Source organism: Scomber scombrus, chromosome 17 (genome assembly GCF_963691925.1).
Source record: "Scomber scombrus chromosome 17, fScoSco1.1, whole genome shotgun sequence".
NCBI lineage: Eukaryota > Metazoa > Chordata > Actinopteri > Scombriformes > Scombridae > Scomber > Scomber scombrus.
In genome coordinates, this window is record NC_084986.1 from 10,593,050 (window position 1) to 10,616,446 (window position 23,397).

A 23,397-nucleotide genomic window follows, 5' to 3' on the forward strand; every position below is an offset into this window, starting at 1 on the left:
CTCCCTTTGTAACACTGTGTAATTCATTCTGTTTATAAAATTTGATTTCAAAAGTAGAAAACAGAAAAAGAAGAGCTATGTCAGCTTAAAAAATAAGGCAACCTATTTTCAGTGCATAATCCCCAACATTAATTTCTCTCTGCCTTCAGTCTTTAAATAAACTACCAAAAGATTTATGTGCAAATAATGAAATGTGCAATTCAGAGTGCTACTGAGTATGCATGTGTCTGCCTGCCTCCTACTGGCCAAACATCAGTCCATCCCCTCAAGTCTTGGTATCCAGTTTTCTCTCCACTGACTTCAACAGCAGCTCAGCGTACTGCTCCAGCAGAGCCAGGGCTTTATCTCCTTCACCTTTGACCTCCTGGTCCCCTCGGGCCTCCTCAAACTGTGAGTTGGGATGTGGCAGGGAATCCAGCTCAGTCTTAACTGTGAACAGGGCCTCGGACAGGATGCTCTTCATCTCCTGTTGATCTTCACTGGGCTCTGAGGCGCAGTGTAGCACCTGGTTTTAATAAGCACATACATGAATAGGATAAAGCAGCCAGTGAGGTAAAGAGTGAAACCATTTATCACTTTTTTATCTGTTCATCAGATAAAATACATAACTCCATGTGTGAAAATTTATGAAATAAACATCAACACTTAAAAAAATGTATGTGTGAAAATGCAGTATGAATTTCAGGGGCTATAAAAATGTATAAATATCAATATAAATCGATCTATATGTAGGCAATTTAAAGTAAGAGGCAGAAAGAATAGGCATACAGTAATTGAGAATTAATCTTAAACTATTTCCCTCTTATCTCTCTATTTGCCCTATCTTACTCCTGATTATATTTTCCTGTCACACTCTCTTAACCCCCCCCCCCCCCCCCCCCCCTTCTTGCTTTCTCATTTTCACACACACAGATACACAAGCTCACTGACCGTAGTGTAGAGCATGATTGTTCTCCTCAGACTGTTGTGAAGCTCAGTAACGGCCTGCCTACAAGTTTCCAAGGTGATAGAGTGATCTGCAGAGAGAGAGAGAGAGAGAGAGTGAGAGAGAGAAGGACTCTTTCATGTCTAGCGCGGCATGTGGAAAATCAAAGTGTGCACAAAGATGCACATACATTACAGTATATACACACATGCAAGCACACACTGTTATCTAGTGAAGTAGGTAAATGTTGAGTGAAAGGTTGAGGAGCATTAAAAGAAAAGAGAAACAACTTGGTAGCAGGAAAGAAACTATAGAAAATATACACATGAGGAGGTTGAAGCACAAAGCCAAAGAGCAGTGGCTGTGCAAGCTGTGAAAGTGAGAAAAATGATTTCACAGTTTATATCCTCCAGAAAAACGTGGGTTTTCCGCATTTGTGACTGGATATCACTTACTGGCATTTATGTTGTCTATGTTTTTAAATTCAACCGAAATGAAATAAAACCTGTTGCCTTTGTGAGGCGGTTGGTGTCCTAAAAACAGCAAGCGCAGAAGCACGGAGAACAGAATGAACAAGTTATTTTAAGACTCACCTCAGCATTTTTAACTGTGCGTGAACAGTGTGAGGAAAACAATGTGCAGTGGCACTTCAGTTCTGGGCTGTAGCATATCTAGTATTATACAATGAAACTATGGGAACTTGCTTCTTTTCAAAGGGGAATACCATATTTTTTATATCTTGTTTGCAAAGTTGACATGGTTTATATGAGGTATAATAATTGGAAAGAGTTTATCCTCAAGGAGTATAGATGTTATTGCAATCAGCCAATTAGAGTTTAATATTTCTTTATACAAGAGGAAAATTTGGCATGATGGTGGTGCTAGAAAAAAGGTCAGGGGGCAGAAGTCAGACAGAACAATCCTGCTCCTTCACTAATGGAAAAATAAGAGTTGAATTCAGAAGTTCCCAGTCTCTCTTCAACTCACCATTGTGCTCACAGCTCTGATAGCATAAAGAGGGCAGCGAGAAAGACGGAGAGAGACATGCAGACTGACAAACAGGCCGGAAGGCAGATGGTGAGCAGTGTGAAGAGATGGACTGATGAAGAGGAGGAATAGTAAGGATGGACAGGTTAGTAAAAAGGCTCTGGGAAGCGAGACCTGGCTGGGGGTCAGTACTCAATGTGTGGGCCTGTTCAGGCACCAGAGGGCACTCTTTAGCCGCAGCCACCTGTCCTGGCTCCTTGGTGCTGGAAGGGATGTGAGAAATGTGGCAGTTAGACTAAATATGATGAAAATAATAAAATTGAAATAAAAAGTACCTATAAACTTTGCTCAATACTGCAACACTCCTATGTGTAAGGCAGCTATATCATGATTTTTTGATGGTATTTTAGTACAGAAAAGTGTATTCATTAAGGTGATAATGTGACTAGTGGGAAAACATACTCTTAAAGCTCATTGTCCTTGTAAAAAAAAACTACTTAACGTTTATAAGTGCTGTAAATATTTACCTCTCACACACAGACCCTCTCTTTCGCTTCACCGGTAATGAACTTGGCACAGAAGGATCCACATTTAGAGACAGATTTCTTCCCAGAGCTGACAACAAAATAAACACAAAGTGACACACATGTATTCAGCCTTTTAGTTCCTTAGTTGTGTGTTTGTGTGTGACATCTTTAGAATGAGGCTGGCTGTCTCACATTGTTTGTTTCCTGTGGGCCATGTAACATCACATCCTGAGCCTATAGTAGGAGCAGAAGCCCTCACAGGGCTTCCACAGAAGCTCGGCATCACTTCCAGACAAAGACTGCGGCGAGGGCTGAGAGGCTGCTTAGGGAGCGGGATGCGAGAGGGCGGGATGTTCTGAGTGAAAGTTAGATGAGAAGTTGGTGAGACTGTAGCCATGGGATGGAAGGGAGATGGGGAGGGACTGATGATGGGTAGAGGACACGGTAAGGGAGACAATGGTGAAGAGACAGGCGATGGGAATGCAGTAACGGTAGATGAAGTCAGCAGAGGAAGCTCTACCTCCAGCTCCCCAGATGATCTCCTGCTTTTGGGAAAGGAAGGAGAGACAGGTGGAGTTCCTATGTGGAGACCCTCACCCACCGACGAGGAGTGGCTGTTTTTGGCCATGGAGCTGGCAGTTGGGTTCATATAGGAATGCTGGGGTTTTAGTTTGGGGCTCTCCCAGGATAAAGGGGACTGGGGAGACTGAGGGGACCCAGGGGAGGGGGGAGACAACTGGAATGAAGGCATGGAAGTGTCACGATCCAGGAATAGCTGCTGAGGTCTCTTGCGCGACTCTCTTCGGTCACTAGAGGGCACAGGGGAGTGAGGAGCTGGAGAATAAAGGATGAAGAAGAGCATTTAATTGCATTGTGTGAAATTGTTATGAATTCATTTTCATGACTTCAAAGTAATTACTTACAGTTAGATAAGGGAAAATAAATTAATTGTATATTTGAAAGAAAATGTGGAATCTGCAAACCAAATTATGTTTAAATACACTCTTGAGGCAGTTAAACTGTCTCACAATGTGCCACTATTGGAACTAATGAAGTTCATTAAAAACAAGGAGATAATTATTCAAAAAACAGCAGCAAATGTAAGAAAATGTAAATGTATAGTAAAAAAAAACTGAATGACGATTAAACGTACAGTCTGAAGACAGGTTCTGGGCAGAGTGAGATTTCTGTAAACATGTTGCTGTGTCCCGCAGCAGCGGAGCTTTGGATGGAGGGTTGGACAACCTCCACAAGTGGGACCCTGAAGTCTTTTTCTTCTGGGGTCTCAGGGTGGGAGCACAGTCTCTCTCTGGAGCAACTGCATCTAACCTGCTGAGACACAACCCCACAGATTTAAGATCACTGCACATACAATTGGCCTACTTAGGTACACAACTATTTAATTTTGACACTTAAACAAGCAAAAGTAAAATATCAGTAATATTGATTCACTTCCTCATTTTTCTTTCGTGCCAGTGCAACATTTGGGCTCCACTGTAAGAAAATGTATTTGCATGTTCGATGCCCGAGCAGAACATCTATGTTACATAATACACCATCTACGCAGTTTGTACATTACATTACATACAGTCTGTTTTTCTCTTCTTACTTTGGCCGCTCAATCCTGCCAGGGGACGCAGGGGTCTTGTCCTCTGTATTTCTGTGCTGGCCATCTTCCATCAAGGGCCATACTTTTGACACTTGGGGCTTAGTGGTGTGGTTACATTGTTCCTTTCCATTTATTTTGGCAAACTGAGGTACCCCCCTACCACAGACAGAAGTCACCGCAGAGTTAGCAGACGAGTAAAATACACAATGAAACCTATTTCACTAAAGTAAGCAAAAAAATTGTTTGACATTTTGGATTTATTCACTTTCTTGCAGAGAGTTAGATGAGAGGGTTGATACCACTCTCAGGTTTGTACGGTAAATATGAAGCTACAACAAGCAGGCGGTTAGCTTAACGGCAAAACTGGAAACAGCTACCTTGGTTAGCTACATTGCCCGACATCGAAATAGTCTGGCACATAACATCCTTATAACACATGAGGATTAAACAAACAAGTTATAATTTGTTAATTAGTGAGCTTTGGTGAAATTTTGTTACATTTAGTGAGGTAAGCTGTTTCCCTGTTTCCATTCTTGCTGCTAAACTAAGCCAACTCGCTGTAGTGTACCACACATACATGAGACTGCTATCAATCTTCTACTCTGACTCTAAAGAAAGGGGATAAACTTATTTCCCTAAAATATCAAACCCTTCTGTCAATTGTACAGTTAACCGTCTCGCTGCACTTTCCAAACCTTCCTGTGTCAAACAATCCTGTCATTTACAATGCATTACCAATTAAATTAAAAAGACTAAAACCTGCATTAGAGAAGCCAATCCTCCTCTCAAAGACAAAAAACAAATACATATTTAAAATTGACAACTTGTCTAGATCAGGAAGGTACACAGATGGTTTAACAGAGCAGCGTGCGTGATTCCACAAGGGTTTGTAATTATAGCTGTGTGTCTACACTGGAAGCGCAGTGGTCAACAGTACCTGTTATTATGTCCTCTGGCCAGGAAGCGTGAAGATATGCTGAGCCTTGGGACTCTGCTCTGCTCAGCTGTGGATGGACATCGAGTGTTAGAAATAAACAAAGGGGGATATAGAGAAAGAGAAAGAGAAAGAGAAAGAGAAAGAGAAAGAGAGGAAAAACACAGAGACACAGAAAGTGGAAATGAAACTAAGTTATTTGTGCCTCTACTTACATGTGAGGTCGTCTAAACAAATTGTTCAAAATTTGGGGAATTTCACTTATTATTAACCACATTAATGCTCAGATAAGAAGACCAATAACACTCTCATACATCTCACATATTTGTTTAGCTTTGAACAGAGCCAGGCTTCATATATCTAACTATATAGAGTATATAGCGTGGTATCCTTCTTCTTTACTAATTCTTGGCAAGACAGTGATTAAGTGTATTTCCCAAAATGTAAAACAGTTCTTTTAAAGGTGCATGTGAGTGTTTGCCCTCTCCTACCCGCACTGCAGCTGTCTGCCAGTGTCTCAAAGTTCTGCTTAAGAAAATCCTCTTGGCTGTGTTCAGCAGCGTCAGTCACTGCCCTCAGAGCCTCGTCCATACTCGTCACTTTTGCCTTTAGCTCCTGTTCCTCCCTCTCCTCATTCTCCTCATCAGAGCTGTCTTGGCTCAAGGACTCCACATCTGCAGAATCTGAAAGCAGATGGAAAAACAGTTACAGCTGAGGCACTAGTGAGACAAAAAAAACCCTTGACCTTGGTACATTTACTAGGTACCAACTAATCCTTGACAAATGACCAGCCAGAACACTGAGGCTTATGTGGTAGTATTATCTGACATATTTCTATCAGGTCTGAAACTGAAAAAAAATCTCAGTGTGACTCAGTGTGCTCAAATCCCCCTCTGTGGGTATCAGCTTTACTGTATGTTGAAGAGATATCATAACTTTCATGTAGATTTTAGCTTTTCATTTTAAATCCAGCACTTGACACACTTTGTGAAGACATTCATAACTTGAAACATAAAGATAAAAATGCTGAAATACAGCATACCAGGGTGACTTTGACATCTATTTAATATTCTCCAGAGGTTTGCCTGTTTTATTCAAGCTTATGCACTACTGCACTCACTGAAAACGGCAGAGAGAAAAGAAAAACATGACTTAAAGCCATGTATGTGCAGAATATTTATGTGATACCTGTAGACAAAGGATAGGTTTGTGCAGTCTAGGCTGGGGAACAGTACACTGTGATCTGCCACATTGCCTTTTCAGATATTACCACCAGGAGGTGCAAAAGTCAGACATTTTCAAACTGTACTGTGGCTTTAATGATAATATGAGTATTTGTGCTCTTGTGTTTTCACTCTTAGGAGAGTTAAATTAATCTCAATCATTGCTTTAACATTTTTTCTGTTATTATGTCTCTTATTAATATGATCAAAGTGAGTCTCACCATCCAGGACATGTTCAGGGCTGGACCGTCTACTGTCATAGCCCAAGGAGCAGGCACTGTCCGGGCTGCGGCTGTCCTGGCTTTCACTGCGGATCCCTCGCCCTTGCATCCTGCAGTGCTGCTCCTTCACCATGTATTCACTGACATAGGAAAACAAAGAGAGGATGAAACAATGAGAAGCAGGGGAGGTGTGAGATTCAAACCAAGAATAGAAAAGCACTTCAGTTCTCTTTCCGTGTCATTGTGATCCCTTAAGTGAAACCATGTGTGCTGGGCAGTGATATACCTGCCCGGTAGACCTGTATCGTCCTCATTTTCCTCAGGGTAGACCACTGCTCCCTCGGTCCCCTTGATGCCCTTGGATGTGTTTGAGGACAGCCAGTCAGCTTGTGGCCAGGGCCGATGCCGCTTAGCTCTCTCCTCCAACTGCTGCTGTAAGAGAGACAATGAGTTAGGAGAGAACACAAGTGAGAGGAAGAACACATGTGAACATGTTTCAACACTGACATTTCTCTCTTAGACATGCATCTATCCATACGCACCACAGGCTCCTGAAGGCTAGATGCGCTCTGTCTTTCTCTGTCATATGGGGAGCAGTTGGGGTTTTTCTTGTGAGCAAAGGTCTCCAGCTGCCTCAGGTCCAGCATGGATTTAACCATCAGCTCAAGAGAGCCCATACGATGAGACCAGCGCCTCCGAGGACGCTTATTGGAGTCAGGACTGTTCGGGCTTACAACTCCACGCTGGAGAGAAAGCGCAGTAACAAAGAGGTTAACAAACAAGTCGACTGACCTGTGATTTTTATTAAAACGGACACCTGAATCAAGAATATCACACAATAAATTCAGCATGTACTAAAATGTCGTTTTCTCCCAGCTCTAGTTTTCAGTCCTTCCACTTTGGCTGTGTTTTTTCCAAATGGATTTCACATCACTTTTTATCACTTAAGACTCAGCAAGGAATTTCCCACTAGTAACATCACAGAGGATTTAATCTCATTCGTGGTAGAGTCAAGCCTGAGATCCTTAAGCCACTTCACTCCTTCTGAAGTACAGACAGAAAACTAAAAGAGATACGAGATAGGAGCAGTGACTGAGTTGTTCATTAACTGTCCATTCTGCATATTTAAAGCATTTAATGCATAATACATACTGTTAGTAAAAATGTTTATTGATTAAGTATTTGGCAGGAACTGAATCAAGAGGAGACAAAGTGGCCATTCAAAACACTGGATAATAGAACATCCATTGCTTTTCTACCTCGCTCGTTGCTATGAAACACATATTTTATTATAAAATTATGGGAATAAAAAGGTAAAAAATAGTAATGTGAAGGTTTTGATAATGACAAGTGTACTGAAAACAGTCTTCACATTTAGTATTTCCCAAAAAAATGTATTTTAAAGAATTTGGGATATGTGTTATTTCATTTAAACTGGTAAAGCACCTACCTTTGTTGGCTCCCAGTCTTGTCCTTCATCTGAGCCACCTGTGTGATGAAAGAATGCAATGATAAAAAGCTTGGCAACAGCAACAGGATAATTTTATTCCTGGGTTGTTTTTCAAATCCTGTTGCTCTCTACAGAGAGGTTAAATGTCTGGGACACTACAGCAGGGTCCTCATTAAAATGGTTTCTAGAGCCTGAGTGAAGGACAGTCCTAATTCCCTTGTTTAACATCTGGATTAAGGTCCCAACTGTGTGTTTTTATTCTCAGTCAGTTCATCAGACATTACCTGTGTCCTCTTCACCGTGGCTGCTGTCAAAGGAAGTGTTGGTTATGTTGTCGTCTTGGTCGTTGGAGTCTTCATTTTCTGCTACATCCTCCTCATCATGTTCGGGATCACTGTCAGAGGACAGACCACCCAGAACCGGGGCGCTGTACACCTCTCGCCTGAAGTGACACAGTAAGACAGTTGTCTATGGAATAAATATGATTCAATATAATGAAAGGTCCTTAAAAAATTTAAGCTGGTTTGCATCATTACCTGAGACTGGAGGTCTTGCAGGGCGGTGTGTTTGGGTTTTGTCTGAGCTGGCAGAGCCTCTCTCTCATGCTGATTGTCAGCTCTGGAGCCAGTCGCCACACAAAGATACAGCTAGGAGATAAAAGCATTCAGGCATTAAAAATTCAACATTTCATTTGAGCTTGACTATGGAAGAAACTGTCTGGTAACACATTTCCCCACTTATTTCCTCTAGCAGAAGAGGGTGAAGAGGATTTTAATTTGGGTGCGTATCCCATTGAAGTTTTATTCTAGTGCAGTGTGCAGAACTCAGTCTATTCATATTTGGATATCCCATTGTTATTATAGCTCTGATTTTAAATATATAACTAGTTAGAGTTATTTGGGGGGTTTTTTTAGCATCACTGAGTCTGAAAGAATCTGAGACACCACAACAACAACCACACATACAGGAATGTCTCTCACCTGTCCCCTGACACAGAAATCAAATGCTTGCAGTTGTTGGTAAACTTCATTCCAGTGACGATTTCTGGAAACCAAAAATGTCAATTTGTGAGTTGGATTGGATAAAATCCTATCTTGTACTGTTATAAAAGTGTGTATGTGGGGTGCAGGTGTGTGTTCTCTTACCTGAGTGTCCAAACATAGTGGCGACACACTCCCCAGTGGAGAAGTCAAAGATGCTGATGTTTTTATCGGAGCAACATGTAGCCACATATTGACCTGAGGGATCGATCTGAACCTGCCAGGCCGAAATCAAAAAAGTTCTACAGTTTATATCCTGTATTATATGTATATGAAAATAATTGCTTTTGGATTTCTGTGGAAAAATATGTTGTTTTTCCATGTTCCTTGGTGAAGAAATGACAATAAAATGAGTCTGAGTCTGAGTCTGAGTCTGAGATGTCACCTTGAGCAGACTGCCATCTTCACTCAGTGATCCTTTGTAGAGTTTCTTCTGTTTCCCACTGCTGATGTTGAAAATCCTGAAAAGAGAGGGAGAAGAAAGGACACAGATGAAGTGAATTCCACTTAGAAGTATTTTACAGTGATAACCTTCATCTTTCTTAAAAAATCCTCCTGTGAACTGAAATAATCAAGAACATAGATACAGACTTTAAAAAACGAAAAACACATTCACCTGATGCAGCGGTCCTGACAGCCCACAGCAGCATACTTGTTGGTGGAGTCGACACCCATGTCGTACAGTGTGGTTTTCATCACCATGTGGTGAGAGCGTCTGAATTCTGTTCCTCTGTCAGTCTGCATTACAAAAAAAAAAAACTTGCAGTGATTTACTGAAATGAAGTGCAATTGTAGCCTCTCTATTTCATAGTAAGGTGCTAATTAAAACTTATAAAGATCTCAAAAGTCACAAGATATAAACTCAAAATGCAGAATTTATTATTTCAAACTCAAGTCAGCTGAAAATGACAGCTTATAGCCTCCTATTTGAATTTGTATAGTTAGTCTAGAAGGTGTGTCATTCTATTTCAGCATCTTTAATGGATTTACATATTGACAATAATTTACATATTGATTATCATTATCATTATTCATGATATCTGGACTTTAACATATACATTCTGCACATTTAACAATTTTCTCTTTGTATTAGTTTGTAGTATTGCATGTACAGTATACACAAATAATATAACAATTCATTATATTATTCATAGTAGTATAAGTATTATATGTTATAGGCATGGTATAAGTCTCTAAAACTATTAAGCATACTTCATTTTTTTCCATTTAAACCACCCTCCACCTCATCTAATGACAGAGAGAGAGATAAACAGGTGTTGTAGTGAACTATAAACATTGGTATTGTTTGCAATGTCACAAACCTGAAAGTGCATTCGGTTATCTAAAAGCTGCAGAGATCAATAGCAGTTAAGCTTAAAATGCATTAAAGCCAGAACATAGCATTTGCTTCAGTCAAAATTTGGAGGAAAGTGTATGTGGATCAGAGAGTCAATGCTAGTTAAGATAAGTCAAATAGTTTTTGAAGTTGAAGCCATAGAAAATCAGCGTTTGCACATCTAATCACACAGACATGGTCCGAACAGAAGACTATTATGGTTCATTTAAAATCCTTGAAACCACAGAGCACGATAACCGACAGCACAGAAGATGCTCATTTACGTTCTGCACGGAATGCAGGCCTGTCACAACACATTTCTAAAATAAGTACTCCATAAATATCTGGATGCCGAGGAGAAGTTTTGCACCAGACTAACAAGCCATTGTTTATTGTGCTTTACAAAACTGAGTCACAGCAGTGGCCTGAATCATGTCTTAAGTTTAAGAAGAATGTTGTAACTTATGCAACTCTGGCTGTACAGGAAACTGCCCCAGTAACCCAGACACAAATCTACAGGAAAGAATGCAGCATGATGTCTCCTTTATCAAAGTTAGTAATACAACTCAATGTCCAAATCCACCTTTTGTGGGACATGATGTTGAGTTTTATTAAAAGACAGAGGCTAATTAGATTTGAAGAAATACTTTTAGTCAATGAAGAAACACAGATGGCTAAACCAACATCAGCTCCACAATTGTGAGAATTTTATTTGGCGTGTCATGTGATTGTGCTGTTTTACCAGAGTGTAAAAACATCTGCAGGAGAAGCAGTGACTCAAATGGCCTAACTGCTTTCATAAAAATGGTAGGAACATCTGATTAATATAAACAAATCAAGCAATGACAAAAAAGCTGTATCATTAAAGGAATAGTTTGAAATTCTCAATGAGATGATTGATGCCATACCTACATTTATATGTATCAATGATATCAATCTTTGGATGAATTTTTACAACTAAACAAAGACAAAACAGAAACACTTATTTTTGGCGCACAAGCTCAGACAGACAATTGCAGCACATCTCAATTGTCTGTCTCTGGAGACCAAATCTAGAGCAAGAAATCTGGCAATAATAATGGACAGTAATTTAGATTTCAAAACTCATAACAACCACGTTACCAAAACAGCATTCTATTATCTCAAAAATATTTCCAAACTAAAAAGCTTCCTGTCACAATCCGATTCTGAAAAAATAATACATGCATTCATAACAAGCAGATTAGATTACTGTAATGGCCTTTTCACTGGCGTTCCAAAATCCAGTATTCACTGGTTATAAGTAATTCAAAATGCAGCCGCATGTATTCTTACTGAAACAAAAAAATATCAACACATCACTCCCGTTCTTAAATCTTTGCACTGGTTACCCGTCAAAACGAGAATTGATTTCAAAGTCCTCCTCCTGGTTTACAAAGCTTTAAATGGCCTCGCACCTCAGTACATAACATCCATGCTCATCAGTTACACACCAGCAAGAACCCTCAGATCCACAGGCAGCAGCAATCTAGTTATTCCTCGCACAAAAACTAAGGAAGGGGAGGCAGCTTTTTGTGTTTATGCCCCACGCAGATGGAATACCCTGCCTGAAATAGTGAGAGGCGCCACATCAGTGGCCACTTTTAAAAGCAGGTTAAAAACTTTTCTTTTTATGACAGCGTTTGGTTAGGTGTGTATGTGTGTGTGTGCACATGTGTGTTTGTGTGTGTTTGATTGGACTTGTTTGTCTTGTTTTACACTTTCACTTTGTTGTTATTTATTTTATTATGATTATTTGTTGTGAAGCACATTGAGTTTACCTTATAAATAAAATTTGACTTGACTTGACTATATGGTAAATATGTGACTGGAGTCAGGAGATGGTTAGTCTAGTTTAGCATAAAGACTGGACACTGCCTCTGTCCAAAAGCGACAAAATCTGCCTACCAGCACCTCTAAAACTCACTAACATGTATCAATTTGTTTAATCTATATAAAAACCTAAGTGTAAGTATACTTTCTTGACAGCAGTTGGCAGCTAACCAGAGTCCATGTGCTTGCCCAGAAATACTCTGGCACATAAGCCCCAGTAAAATGGGGAATTGTTGTTTTTACACTTGAGGTGCTGAATGGCAGTTTTCTTCACCTTTAGGCAAAGCCAAGCTAGCTGGTTCCTCCTGTTTCCAATCCAGATGCTAAGCAAACTGACTGCTGGCTTCAGTGACATATATCTAACCTACAGATGTGAGAATGCTATAAATCTTCTCATGAAATTGGCAAGAAAGCGATGTAGAGAACGTGTTGAATTATTCCTTTAAATAATCATTTATACAACAAGTGATATAGTTCTAGCTTAGGTATGTACCGGTGAGTTATATCCAGGTTTATATACAGGTTCTGTGTTATTCTTTTATTATGCGCATATGTATGTTAATTGGATCCTGATCAGTCATGTCTTACCTTGTTTGCAGTGTGGAAATAGATGCTCTTATCTGCCCCACAGCTGATCATCCTCACCTTGTTGTCGTTAGCTGAAGTACGAGAAGAAAAGCAAATTAATTCATGATGGGATGATGTAGAGAAAACATACAGTATGAAAGAGGAAATTCAAGGCAGCAACTAATTCAAATATGTATGTTGCGAAAGAAGAGACCAAATGCAAAAAACTGACAATGCACGACACAAAAGGAGTTTCTTAATACAAACAAAGCTCCACTTGACTACGCATGGATAGTTGTTATCTATTATTTAAACAAGCAGCACTGCAAGTAAAATAAAAGAGGGACTTTTTGTGAGAGGGACTGGAGATGAAAGCCAGGATTAGGAAAAGATTAGCTGTCAGATGTTGACAGAGTCTCGAGTGGCTCACCAGCAAAGCGGACGGCTGTTATGGATGAAGAGTGTTCGTCGAGCGTCTGTACCAGACTGTAGTCATCCTCAGCATCCAAGACATGAATCAAACGGTCCCTGCTAGCTGTGGCCAACAGCTTCAGACCTGACAGTAATAAGCTACAGTTATACACGTAGTGCCGATGCACAAATACTTGTCAAGTTTGCCATCATTATAGTCCTTAGCACAGTCACAGTGATATATACACTTACCTGTTTCTGGTTTACTGTACTCAAGACAGAGGATTTCAGCATCATGGGCCTCCACTTTCAGAATCTCCTCCATGCTGCTGAGGTCATGAACTCTGTACAAGATACATACACATCACATTTATTGAGATGCAGTGGAGGTCAGGTGTGAATTGTATCACGTTTATCAGGCTTTTTCTTTTCTTGTCCTACCTCAGCATCCCATTGCGATCTCCAGATGCCAGGTGTTTGCCGTCTGGACTGACACAGATGGTCCGGATCACTGTCCTGCTTTCTGCTGCCTGTCCATCCCCTAGCTTATCTGCGTTTGCATTTACCACACATTCTGGATCCTGCAAGGCAGCAGTGTTTCCATCTACGTAAATAATATTCAGGAGATCCTTCAAAGCAATAGTGAAGAGAGAAATCATCCATCACAAAGAGATGAAACAAAGACATAATCGTCCACATTTTCTTTTGTTAAACATTGTTTAAACATGTGTTTGAAGCCAAACTCACATTGCTGAGGATGTTTTGAGAATGAACATGAGTTTGTGGCCAGTCCTCCATGTGCCACAGTCTGATGGTGTTATCAGCTGAACAAGAAAGAAATGCACCTGATGATATACCGGCACCCATTTCTCCAGAAACATCTGGAAACATCTGAAGAAGGATGACATAATAGATGGGTGATTAGATTCCATGAGTTAAACATTTATAGAATTCAAGTACTGTACTGTAAACTTGAATTCTCTAAGAACCATAACCAGGATATTATAATGACTAACTTTGGTGTTTTGACTTATCAAACATCTATGGTTAACTGTGAAAATAGTTTGATGATGCAGCAGAATCAGGTCTATACATGGCATGTGTCATAGAGCTTAAAGTTGTGTAGTTCACTTCCTCCAGGCAGTGTTTACCTCCAGGTCCCAGACACAAGCAGCATGGAAGAGGGCAGAGTGCACCTTCCCCGTCCTGTTGACGTCTCTCACATCCCACACATACAGACTGTGATCATTATATACACAGCTGAGCCAGTGGCTGACAGGATCATAGGTAACAGCAATGGCGTCTGGGTAACGGGTGTCTGTCCTGGTGGAGAATAGGTGGCTGATAGGATGGAACACATTTGTAAAGATTGTTAAACAGTAACGCAAAAATTAAGGATCAAAATCAAGTGAGATATTTCGGTCAAAAAACAGAAACAGAAGAGAGGTTTGAACTGTAAAGTGGAGCCATTTGAGACAGGGAGAACTATAAATAGATTGCATTTGATCCTAGAGTGGATCAATGCCAAGAAAAGGCTGTGTTACTCTTGATCTCTTCCTCACCTGGCCTCAGTGATGGCCGAGACGTCAGAGCCGAGGGGGTGCGGCCGTGGCAGCGTACAGACAAAGTGCAGATCGACAGGGCTGAAGGCTCGCACTGTTCCATCAGCGCAGCCGCAGAAGATCATATCCTCAGACAGAGACAGAGACTGGGCCACGCCCGTCTATAGAGGCAGGAAACAGCCACATCATTGCTATGTTCCCTGCTTTGTATTACACAGCTCTATAATTTATAGGGATATCATGTCATGTAATAGTAAAGTAAATAATAGGGTTTTTTTTAAAAAGGACAAAATGCAACCAATATAAACAAAAATTCTATAACAGATTCAGGTAAAATGTATTTTATTATATAAAACCCAAGGCATTCCCAGGCACATAAGTTATGTAGCCCCTCCAGCAGCCTGGTAGCGCCTTGGTATCCCCCAGGACGAGCTGGAGGGCATTGCCGGGATTTCGTTACTCAATCCCACCACGACCCAGTCCAGGATAAGGATGGATGGATGTTATAAAATCCAGAACATAGTCATATCATCTCCACAAATAGAACGTTTTACAGATGAGTCTAGGTGGGTTTACCTTCCACAAAAGTCCTGCCTGCCAATAAAGTTACAGATGTTGAGGAACATAAATGCGTCCTCATTGGACTACTTCCAAACACAGTCTGTACTTGTCCTTGTTGCTAATCCCTCTTTGATCCTCTGACAGAAGGCAGGAGCACCTTTAACTTCACCCTCCTGATTTAACACCACAGCTGGACACTGACTATAAACTACTACTGGTTCAAAACTATTGCAATGTATAAATATACTTGACATTTTACACTGGTAAAGGGAAATGAGATTAGTGAAATAACCCATTAACAATGTAGATACCCACCGAATCAATAAAAACAAAATGCATGTTTCGTTAAAAGAAGTAGTGTAGCATTATGGCCTTTCAAAGTTAGAAAAATGACCTAAAATAATGGATGTCGTAATGTGATTAGTTTGACATTTTGGAAAATATACTTATTTGCTTTCTTGCCAAGAGTAAGATCAAAACAACACCACTTTCATGTATGTACTGTAACTATGAAGTTACAGCCAGACCGTAAGCTAAGCTTAGCACAAATATTTGAAGAATGGGTCAACGCTAGCCTGCCCTAAATCTTTTTGTACTGACAAAACAAAATAATTATATAACATAATAATTAGAACACTTGAGAGGTTCTAGTAAGCCTTTTGTTTTTACTTCAGGACAGAGTCAAGCTAGCTGTTTACCCCTCTTTCTAGCCTTATGCAATAGGCTAACTGTCTCCTGGCTAAGCACACTGGGAGTGAATGGTAGTTCAGGGTAAACTATTTTTTTAAAGAGTGACAGACTGAATTATACACATAGTGCCCATTTCCCGGACAGGGATTAAGTCTATATATAGCCCAAGACTAGAGTTATTCCTTAATGGATATTTTCACTAAATCTTGTTTTTAGTCTTAATCTCTGTCTGAGAAACTGGACCTTAAAGTTTTGTCAAAATGAAATGTCTGGAGTCTAGGATATCATGATTGAGCTCAAAATTATCTTTCATGAAAAGACATCAACAAAATGTCAAAATGCAAATCATATCACACTTTATATAGACAGCTAATTTCAGAAATATTATATTTGTGGTTAAAAAACTAAAATTATTTTTAGCACCAACGTAGGGTTAAAAAGTGTAATTATTTTCAAATAATGAAAGACAGTGATTCATTAAAAGAGTCCACTGATGCATATCGGCTAAACACTGTATACAGATAAAGTTAGCAGATGGATGGAATGACATGGCTCAATAAATATCCCCTCCATCATTCTGATATGGATAAAAACAATTTACAAGATTTAAAGTAGTGGAAGCTTACGAGCCCAAACAAAACAAAACACAAGTTGGCCACTTTCCCTATCCATTACTCACCCGTAGGTCCACCCACTTGTCCAGCATCCTCTTGCTGTTAAACTCACACAACAGGCCCGAGGAGGTGATACAGAAGGTGGAGTCTGATTTAGAGCCTCGCCCACAAGCCACATCACAGAATAAGTTGTTCCTCAGCTCTCCCAGCAGCCCCGAGCGGCCAAGCAGGGGGACAGGAGCACTGGCCTGAATACCACAGAGGGGTTAGGGTTAGTTTATGTGGTTAAAGCATTATACTGGTTGTATTCACTGTTACAACCCAGTATTTTTCAAAATATGTGCATGAGTGTTGCTGGAAGATTTCTTTTTGGTATCATTTTTAAAATAAGTAACTTCTTGGATCTCTGACAAACCTCCCAAGCTCTCACAGAGGTTACAAGGAATAAAATAACTCTGCCATGACCTACTAGTTCAAGGAAAAACATTCAATATTGTATTTTTGGACAATTTTTGTAAATTTGGGACCCCTTCTTGAATTACATTGAACAGTGAGTGCACAGACTTTGCAGAGAGGCATCTATGGACTTATCTCGACAGATATCCTTACAGAGGCTCATAAATTATTCTTAATCAAACGGTATATAATAACTCTACAGTGCCTGGATATCTGGACATTTACCCATCCATCTGACAACTTTGTTTTCCCTGTTGTTATCTTGTGTTGCATATCTAGCTATTTCTTTTCTGATTTCCATCTTTTTTTCTCCTCAATTTATTTGGTTAGTTTTACCATTGTGTGGGAGTTATTGTTTAGTGTATTTTATGTACAATAAAGTGCTCTTATGTTTTCTTTCAAAACCAATAAGGATATCTTAAAAAATGTCTTGTTGTGAAAATTGGCATGCAGCTAAACAGACCAGCACAATGGAAAGAGACATTTCTCTAGTTCAGCAATCATAAAAGACCACAGACGGGCATTATTTCAATACCTTGTTGGCCTTGCAGTGATCCAGGTACCAGAACTTGACATGTCTGTTCCCTGCAGTTACAAAGTAAGAGCTGTCCTCAGAGAAAGACACACTGGTCACCTTACTGGACACCTTGTTGGCAGCCACTACTACATCTTTCTGCAAGGGAACAATGCAAAATCAAATATTTAAAGCATAGCAGTAATTTTATGTGATACAAAATGTGTTAAAATCACACAGATTCACACAAAAGCCTTTCTTTACAATGAGATTCATACTCAAGTACACGCACCCTTTTTTCATTTGGGGCTGAATGCTGTTACTGTACAATGTTCCTTCTAACATTATACTGTAAAATCCTATTTTACAACGGGAAATGAAACACAATTGTCTATTAATACTGATATCCAGTAAGTCTAACACACACATTAATTTTATTAAATGGGACTCAGAAAAGTAACAGGAAATATGAATTTCAATGACCACTTAGGGATGTCATTTAAGGCCACTTCCTGAGGTGTGACCTATTTTGCATCCTCCTACTTGGCATTACATGGGAGAAATCTATGGAAGATAATAATGTTTTGTGGCACAAATCTGCCTTGTGTGAGGAGTGAGGAAGAAAAAGGGAGAAGCTATAGTTAATGGCTTTTAGTTTGGACCAACATGAGAAACACTAGTGTTCCCATGGTGCAACATCAGCTTTGGCAAGAGGAGCTGAATGTGGACCTAAACTTCAGAGTGAGACGTACTTTCCACGCCCAGACGTTGACCATCATGTCATGCTGGTTTCCCACGCTGACAATGTACTTGCTGTTGGGGGAGAAAGCCACGCAGGAGACGCCATATTTGTGTTCCTGGAGCTCCGCCACCTGTCTTCGTTCTGCCACGTCCCACAATCGCACCGCTGGTAGGTGGCCGCTCTGGTAAGGTAAGAGGGATGTGGAGGGGTGGGTGATTGAAAAAGGGGGACATGGAGTTAAATAAGGGAAAAGAGTTGGTCATTCTTATGTCGATATAATAAAAACATGAGTGTGTCCCATTTTTTAGATGCACTGGGAACAGGCAACATACAGTTGTCATCTGTCACTCCTGTGTTCCAATCCAGCTCTCTGAGAGATTATCTTCTGTCCTTTGACCTCAGCTCACCGTATACAGTTACTTGTCCTTTGACCTGCTCACATTATTCCCTCCCAGGGATCAAAAGGTCAGCAGGCTATATGTGTAGTGTCTTACTTTAATTTGACAGAACAACCTTTCAAAGGTCAGAGTAAATAGGTGGGAAGAAAGGCAGCCTGATGGACGCTGGAAATGGATTACAATCAACTAAAGACTGAGTAACATACAAAAGAGAGAGATATAAATAAATAAAGACACACAAAAAAGATACGGCTGTCTGCTGTCAGCCTGTCCTTCATGTAAATTAGCCACTGTTTGGTGAATGAGTGTGTGTGTGTTTGTGTGTGTGTGTGAGGAGGGACATTTCTTATCAGATCTTTCACTCAGGAAAACCTTAAACTCGTCTCCTCTTTCAAGGTGCACAGGAAATCCTATCACAAAGCTATGATATGAGCACTCAGCTTTCATCACAGGAACACAGCTGGTAAGAAAAACATAACAATGCAGGCAGCTGACTGTAATAATACTGCACTTCAAAGACTGGCCTGTAAATTTTCTCATGTAATACTTTGCAAGCTGTGGTCTGTAATCAATTTCACAAACTCAACTACATGTATGTTGTCAGTCTATGAAAATTCCTTTAAAAATCATCAGAACAACCAAAAACCTTGTCATATTTGGTCTTTTGAACTTTGGTCTTTGCCGTCATGGCAACTGGTGCGCGCTCATCCACTTACATGGAGAAGTCTTTAATCGGCTTTGATTGGCTGGGGCGGATTTAGATAGTGTGTTGTGTTGAAGCAACGTAACCGAAGACGCTTGAGACTCCTTATAATGGGCAGTAAACACTAGAAAACATACGTGAACTTCTTAAACAAACTGCCATGATGTATAGTAGCCTACATCCTGCTGGGATATTCTCAGTGAATTCTCATGCTGCAGGCTAAGGGACTCACATTGGCTAAACACTGCAGTAACAATGCAAATATCATATATTGTGATCACTGATTCTTATCCTAATAAAGGCTCATTAATAAAAGTCTAAAAAGGCGAAGACAGAATTGAACTGTGTGTTGTCCAGATGCAAAGATAAATAAGCCAAGATGTTTTATTTGTGGAAAACGAGACAACTGCAGACTCAAAGAATGATGCAGATTGACAATGAGGAGCAAGGCTGACAACTCACCTCTCCGGTGACCAAGTACCTGCCATCAGGGGAGAAGGACAGAGCCGTGATGGTCTTTCTGTGAAGATGAAACAGACAAAGACAGACAGCTCAGTTTGACTCATGTTTAGGTCGTTTGACAGTTTAACATTGTTTTCTTTAAATGCAGTTTGTGTTCAACTCACCTTGATGTGTTAATAATGTGGTGCTGTCGGTTCTTTTTGGGGTTCAGCAAGACTACTACACACCTACGTGAGAAAAACATAATCAAAACTCTCCATGAATGAGTTTAATCCATGTTTGGTATGAATAAATGTGCTGAGGTAATAGTAATAGTAGTTGAGTGTGAGTGGAAAATTCCCTCTGTGAGCTGCAAAGAAATAAATGACTCTCATTTCACAGTGCTGCTTTAACGTTAAGCATAATGGTGTCATAAATGCTTTACTTATTATACACTACAACCTTAAACATATTTAAATTCTGATACAAGAAGACATGCAAATTTGCTCTAGAAACAACAAATATGTATAAAACTAAGCCTACTTTTACTAATCTCTGTTGATCTGTAATTAAACCTTATTCTGTGGCCTGTTTAAGCACCCTCAGAGGATTATGGCAAGAAATACAACATCACTGTATTCATGAATGCACTTACTCTTGCAGGCATTTATTTAATGATGTATCTATTAACTCTGAAGAACATACTGCTTGTTAACACCTACTGGACAAGGACCTAAACACTTAAATTAATCTGCATTACAAATACTGCCACAAAAGGTGGCTCATTAGGTTGAATGCCAATGAGAAGCATTTGTGAAACATATTGTAATGACCATGGACAGGTTGATCCTTTGGCTGACTGGTTAATGCTGTTGTCAATGGTCTGAGTGATCTGGATTCATGCGGGATTTTAATATGTGACGTCAGAAAAAAGAATGAAAATATGCATGACAACGTGTGACAAACAAACACTTGTCAATGTCCCGTGAAAATCTTGAATCTTCAAATTTACCGATTTGAAAATGTTGAGATGTGCTTTTGTTGTCTAACAAAGCAGACAACTAGGCTATTTTCCTCATGAGGGTCAATTATGTGGAGATATGTGGTTTTCACAGGACAGCACAGAGCAAAACAAACTGCATCCCTGCGAAAATACAATTATATTTCTCTATTTGGGATGAAACCTAACATTACTCAACTTTGTAATACTGTTTGCACTAAAGATATGAATGCTTCCAAGTTACGGGTTGTTTTTATCATTAATTCATCAAATTGTTATGTGATTATTCTTTTCCACATTCAAATAACACAGGTGTAGCTATATTATTTCCTGCTAATAAAATGTCCTCTGTACATCCTGTTCAGGAGTAGCACAGAGATGCACGCCTCAGCTGTTAAAGAGCTGCCAGTTCTGCAGCTTAGGTGCCAGGAAACCTGGTACCAAGGCTTGTGCAGAGACTGCAGGTGGATTGCTAGACTGTGAACAATTTGGAAAGTATAAAGCTTCAGAACCAAATACACACGCATACACCTAAAGCTTCAGAACCAAATACACATGCATACACCTGCCCACGTACTGTGTGTGTTAGTGTATACATGCTTGCACACAATCACACACAACCTCTTCTTCTTGACACAGCAACACTGTAAACAGCCATAATTCTCCTGTTTTTTGTCAGCCATTGACCTTCTTAGTATTAGTACAGCTTTGTCAGAAGATTTGAGAGCATCACAAAAGAGGCTCAGTACACTGTTTCTGTTACAGCCTCCAGGGACCCACTGTACTTGTTTTTAAACTCTGCTTTCACCCCGGTGGAGCACCAGCTATGAAGCCTACGAGCATCGCCACTCTACATCTATACCAACCTGCAGCCCACACATCTCACACAGCCATCGTCACTGTTTGCACAGACTTAATAATACTACACAATGTTCTTTAAATCAGTGTATCGCTGAGAGAGTCAAAGGAATCCTCCCTGAGGATAGGATAATAAAAAGCTTTGGAGTTTCTCTGATGAGAAAGCCCACAGAGCTGTCCTCCTCAGTTCCTCTGAGATAGTGCTGAGATAACACACATGCACACAGAAATTTGCACACTGAACTTCTGCGTGAGGTAGATATCATAAGGAAGCTGGGAAACCATACACTGTTCATAAATCAAAGGTCAGATCTCAAGATAATGGTCTAGAAATAGTCTCTTTCTCTCATCTTACCCTGCAGGATAAGCGATCAGTCCAGATCGGGGGTCGCAGGCCAGACCACTATTTCCTGAGGCGGTGATGCCAAGGACCTTCTCCAGAGTTACCTATACAGAAACAAAGCAGGGATACATCTAAAGCCATCTGATTTCTGCTTAGGATTTCATCACAGTGAGAAGCAAAAGCAGAGTTGATTGACAGAAGGATAACCTGTAACAAAGCATGCTCATCAATCAATCAGTCGGACATGAACTGGTTTGGGAACAACATGTAAAGAATACGTCCAAGGGTCAAAATCAGAGGTAAAAGAACAGGTTTGACCTATCAATTACAAAAAGAAGATGTGACAGAACGCTTGTCGGGTCATGGAGTCTGTCTGTCTTTGGATTTAAAAAAAGCAGCTGTTAGTGACACTGATCAGTCTGGAGTAACATATGAGTGAGTATGAGATGTCCTACTAACACACATGTGATACTTTCATATAGCAACTGGAAGTAAAGGACAGCAAATTAAAAATAAATTTTAAAAAAAGGACTACAAATCAGACTGTCAGGCAAGCAACCAGGACAAGTAAGCTTTTGAGAGTATTCTCATATATCAGATTTACTGTATATTCATCTAAGTACCATTTTTTAAAATAATGCACCTTTTGCTACATCGTTAAGCATAATTTGCTAATTTTAACAGAAGAAGTGTTATTAAATGGATTTTAATCCTCTGCAGCTGATGATCCAACCAGTTAACACACATTTTCACAACCTGGCCACCCAAAGTCCTCATTAATTGCTTAAAATACATGTATAAAGCACTACTAAATCTTTTCAAACCATTAATCGAGCCATTAGTAACAATTTATAAATCCTTAATAAAGGGTGCTTTTTTAGTTGGTGGTTTCCACTATAGAAGCAACTTGCTGTTTAGGTACAGTTTTCTTTTGTTTTACACTTAACTTCATTACTAGTCTTTTGTATATATTTCCATGTGTGTTATGTGTCATGTCTGAATTAATGATCATTTTAAACTATCTATTGTAAAATTCTTCAGCATTATAGAAGAATTGCTGCAAGGTACCTCTCTTTCTGACAGGTGATTTCACTCAGACACTAAAGCTACTCTTGAGTAATGCATGCGTACCTTGCTGGTGAGATTTTCTTTCCTGATCTTGTTGGTTTTGGTTGAAGGAGAGCGCAGCAATTTCCTGATGCGACTTTTGAACGTGAACCCATCGCCTGGCATTTTTTGGAGCCTTGTGACACTTGCTCCGAGAAACTGCAACAAGCCACCAACCAGCCGCAGGCTGAAGAGCTGAATGAGCGTCCTGTAATGAGCCTCCCACCACCAAACCTCCACCACTGACAAACTGCAGAGCTTTACAAAGTCGGACAGTGTTCTTGCTGCCGGGACATGTGGACACTAATCTCTTGAGTGGGTTTGCTG

The 23,397-nt window shown here is 40.0% G+C and overlaps 1 protein-coding gene across 1 annotated transcript; it reads right to left on the bottom strand.

The window, feature by feature from the left end:
• Positions 1–265: 265 nt before the first annotated feature.
• LOC133997550 (mitogen-activated protein kinase-binding protein 1-like) lies at positions 266–23,196 on the bottom strand. The gene is made up of 33 exons (XM_062437186.1): positions 23,095–23,196; positions 21,976–22,067; positions 19,948–20,010; positions 19,784–19,841; positions 18,231–18,401; positions 17,500–17,637; positions 16,574–16,756; positions 14,644–14,804; positions 14,233–14,422; positions 13,829–13,972; positions 13,523–13,710; positions 13,334–13,425; positions 13,101–13,226; positions 12,692–12,762; positions 9,533–9,654; positions 9,302–9,377; positions 9,022–9,133; positions 8,857–8,920; positions 8,413–8,523; positions 8,161–8,318; positions 7,877–7,914; positions 6,972–7,169; positions 6,713–6,858; positions 6,427–6,566; positions 5,474–5,665; positions 4,986–5,052; positions 4,076–4,204; positions 3,593–3,771; positions 2,632–3,273; positions 2,440–2,527; positions 2,087–2,175; positions 931–1,016; positions 266–505 (listed from the first exon to the last, which is right to left on the bottom strand). Exons 1-33 carry the CDS (start codon positions 23,194–23,196, stop codon positions 266–268), a joined length of 4,656 nt encoding a protein of 1,551 aa, XP_062293170.1.
• Between the last annotated feature and the right edge of the window lie 201 nt (positions 23,197–23,397).

Coding starts and splice junctions, on each gene's coding strand:
- LOC133997550 (XM_062437186.1), bottom strand. CDS start 23,196: ATGCCAGGCGATGGGTTCACGTTCAAAAGTCGCATCAGGAAATTGCTG. Junction 22,068..23,094: donor AAGAAAATCTCACCAGCAAG/GTACGCATGCAT, acceptor GTTTCTGTATAG/GTAACTCTGGAGAAGGTCCT. Junction 506..930: donor CAATCATGCTCTACACTACG/GTCAGTGAGCTT, acceptor TATTAAAACCAG/GTGCTACACTGCGCCTCAGA.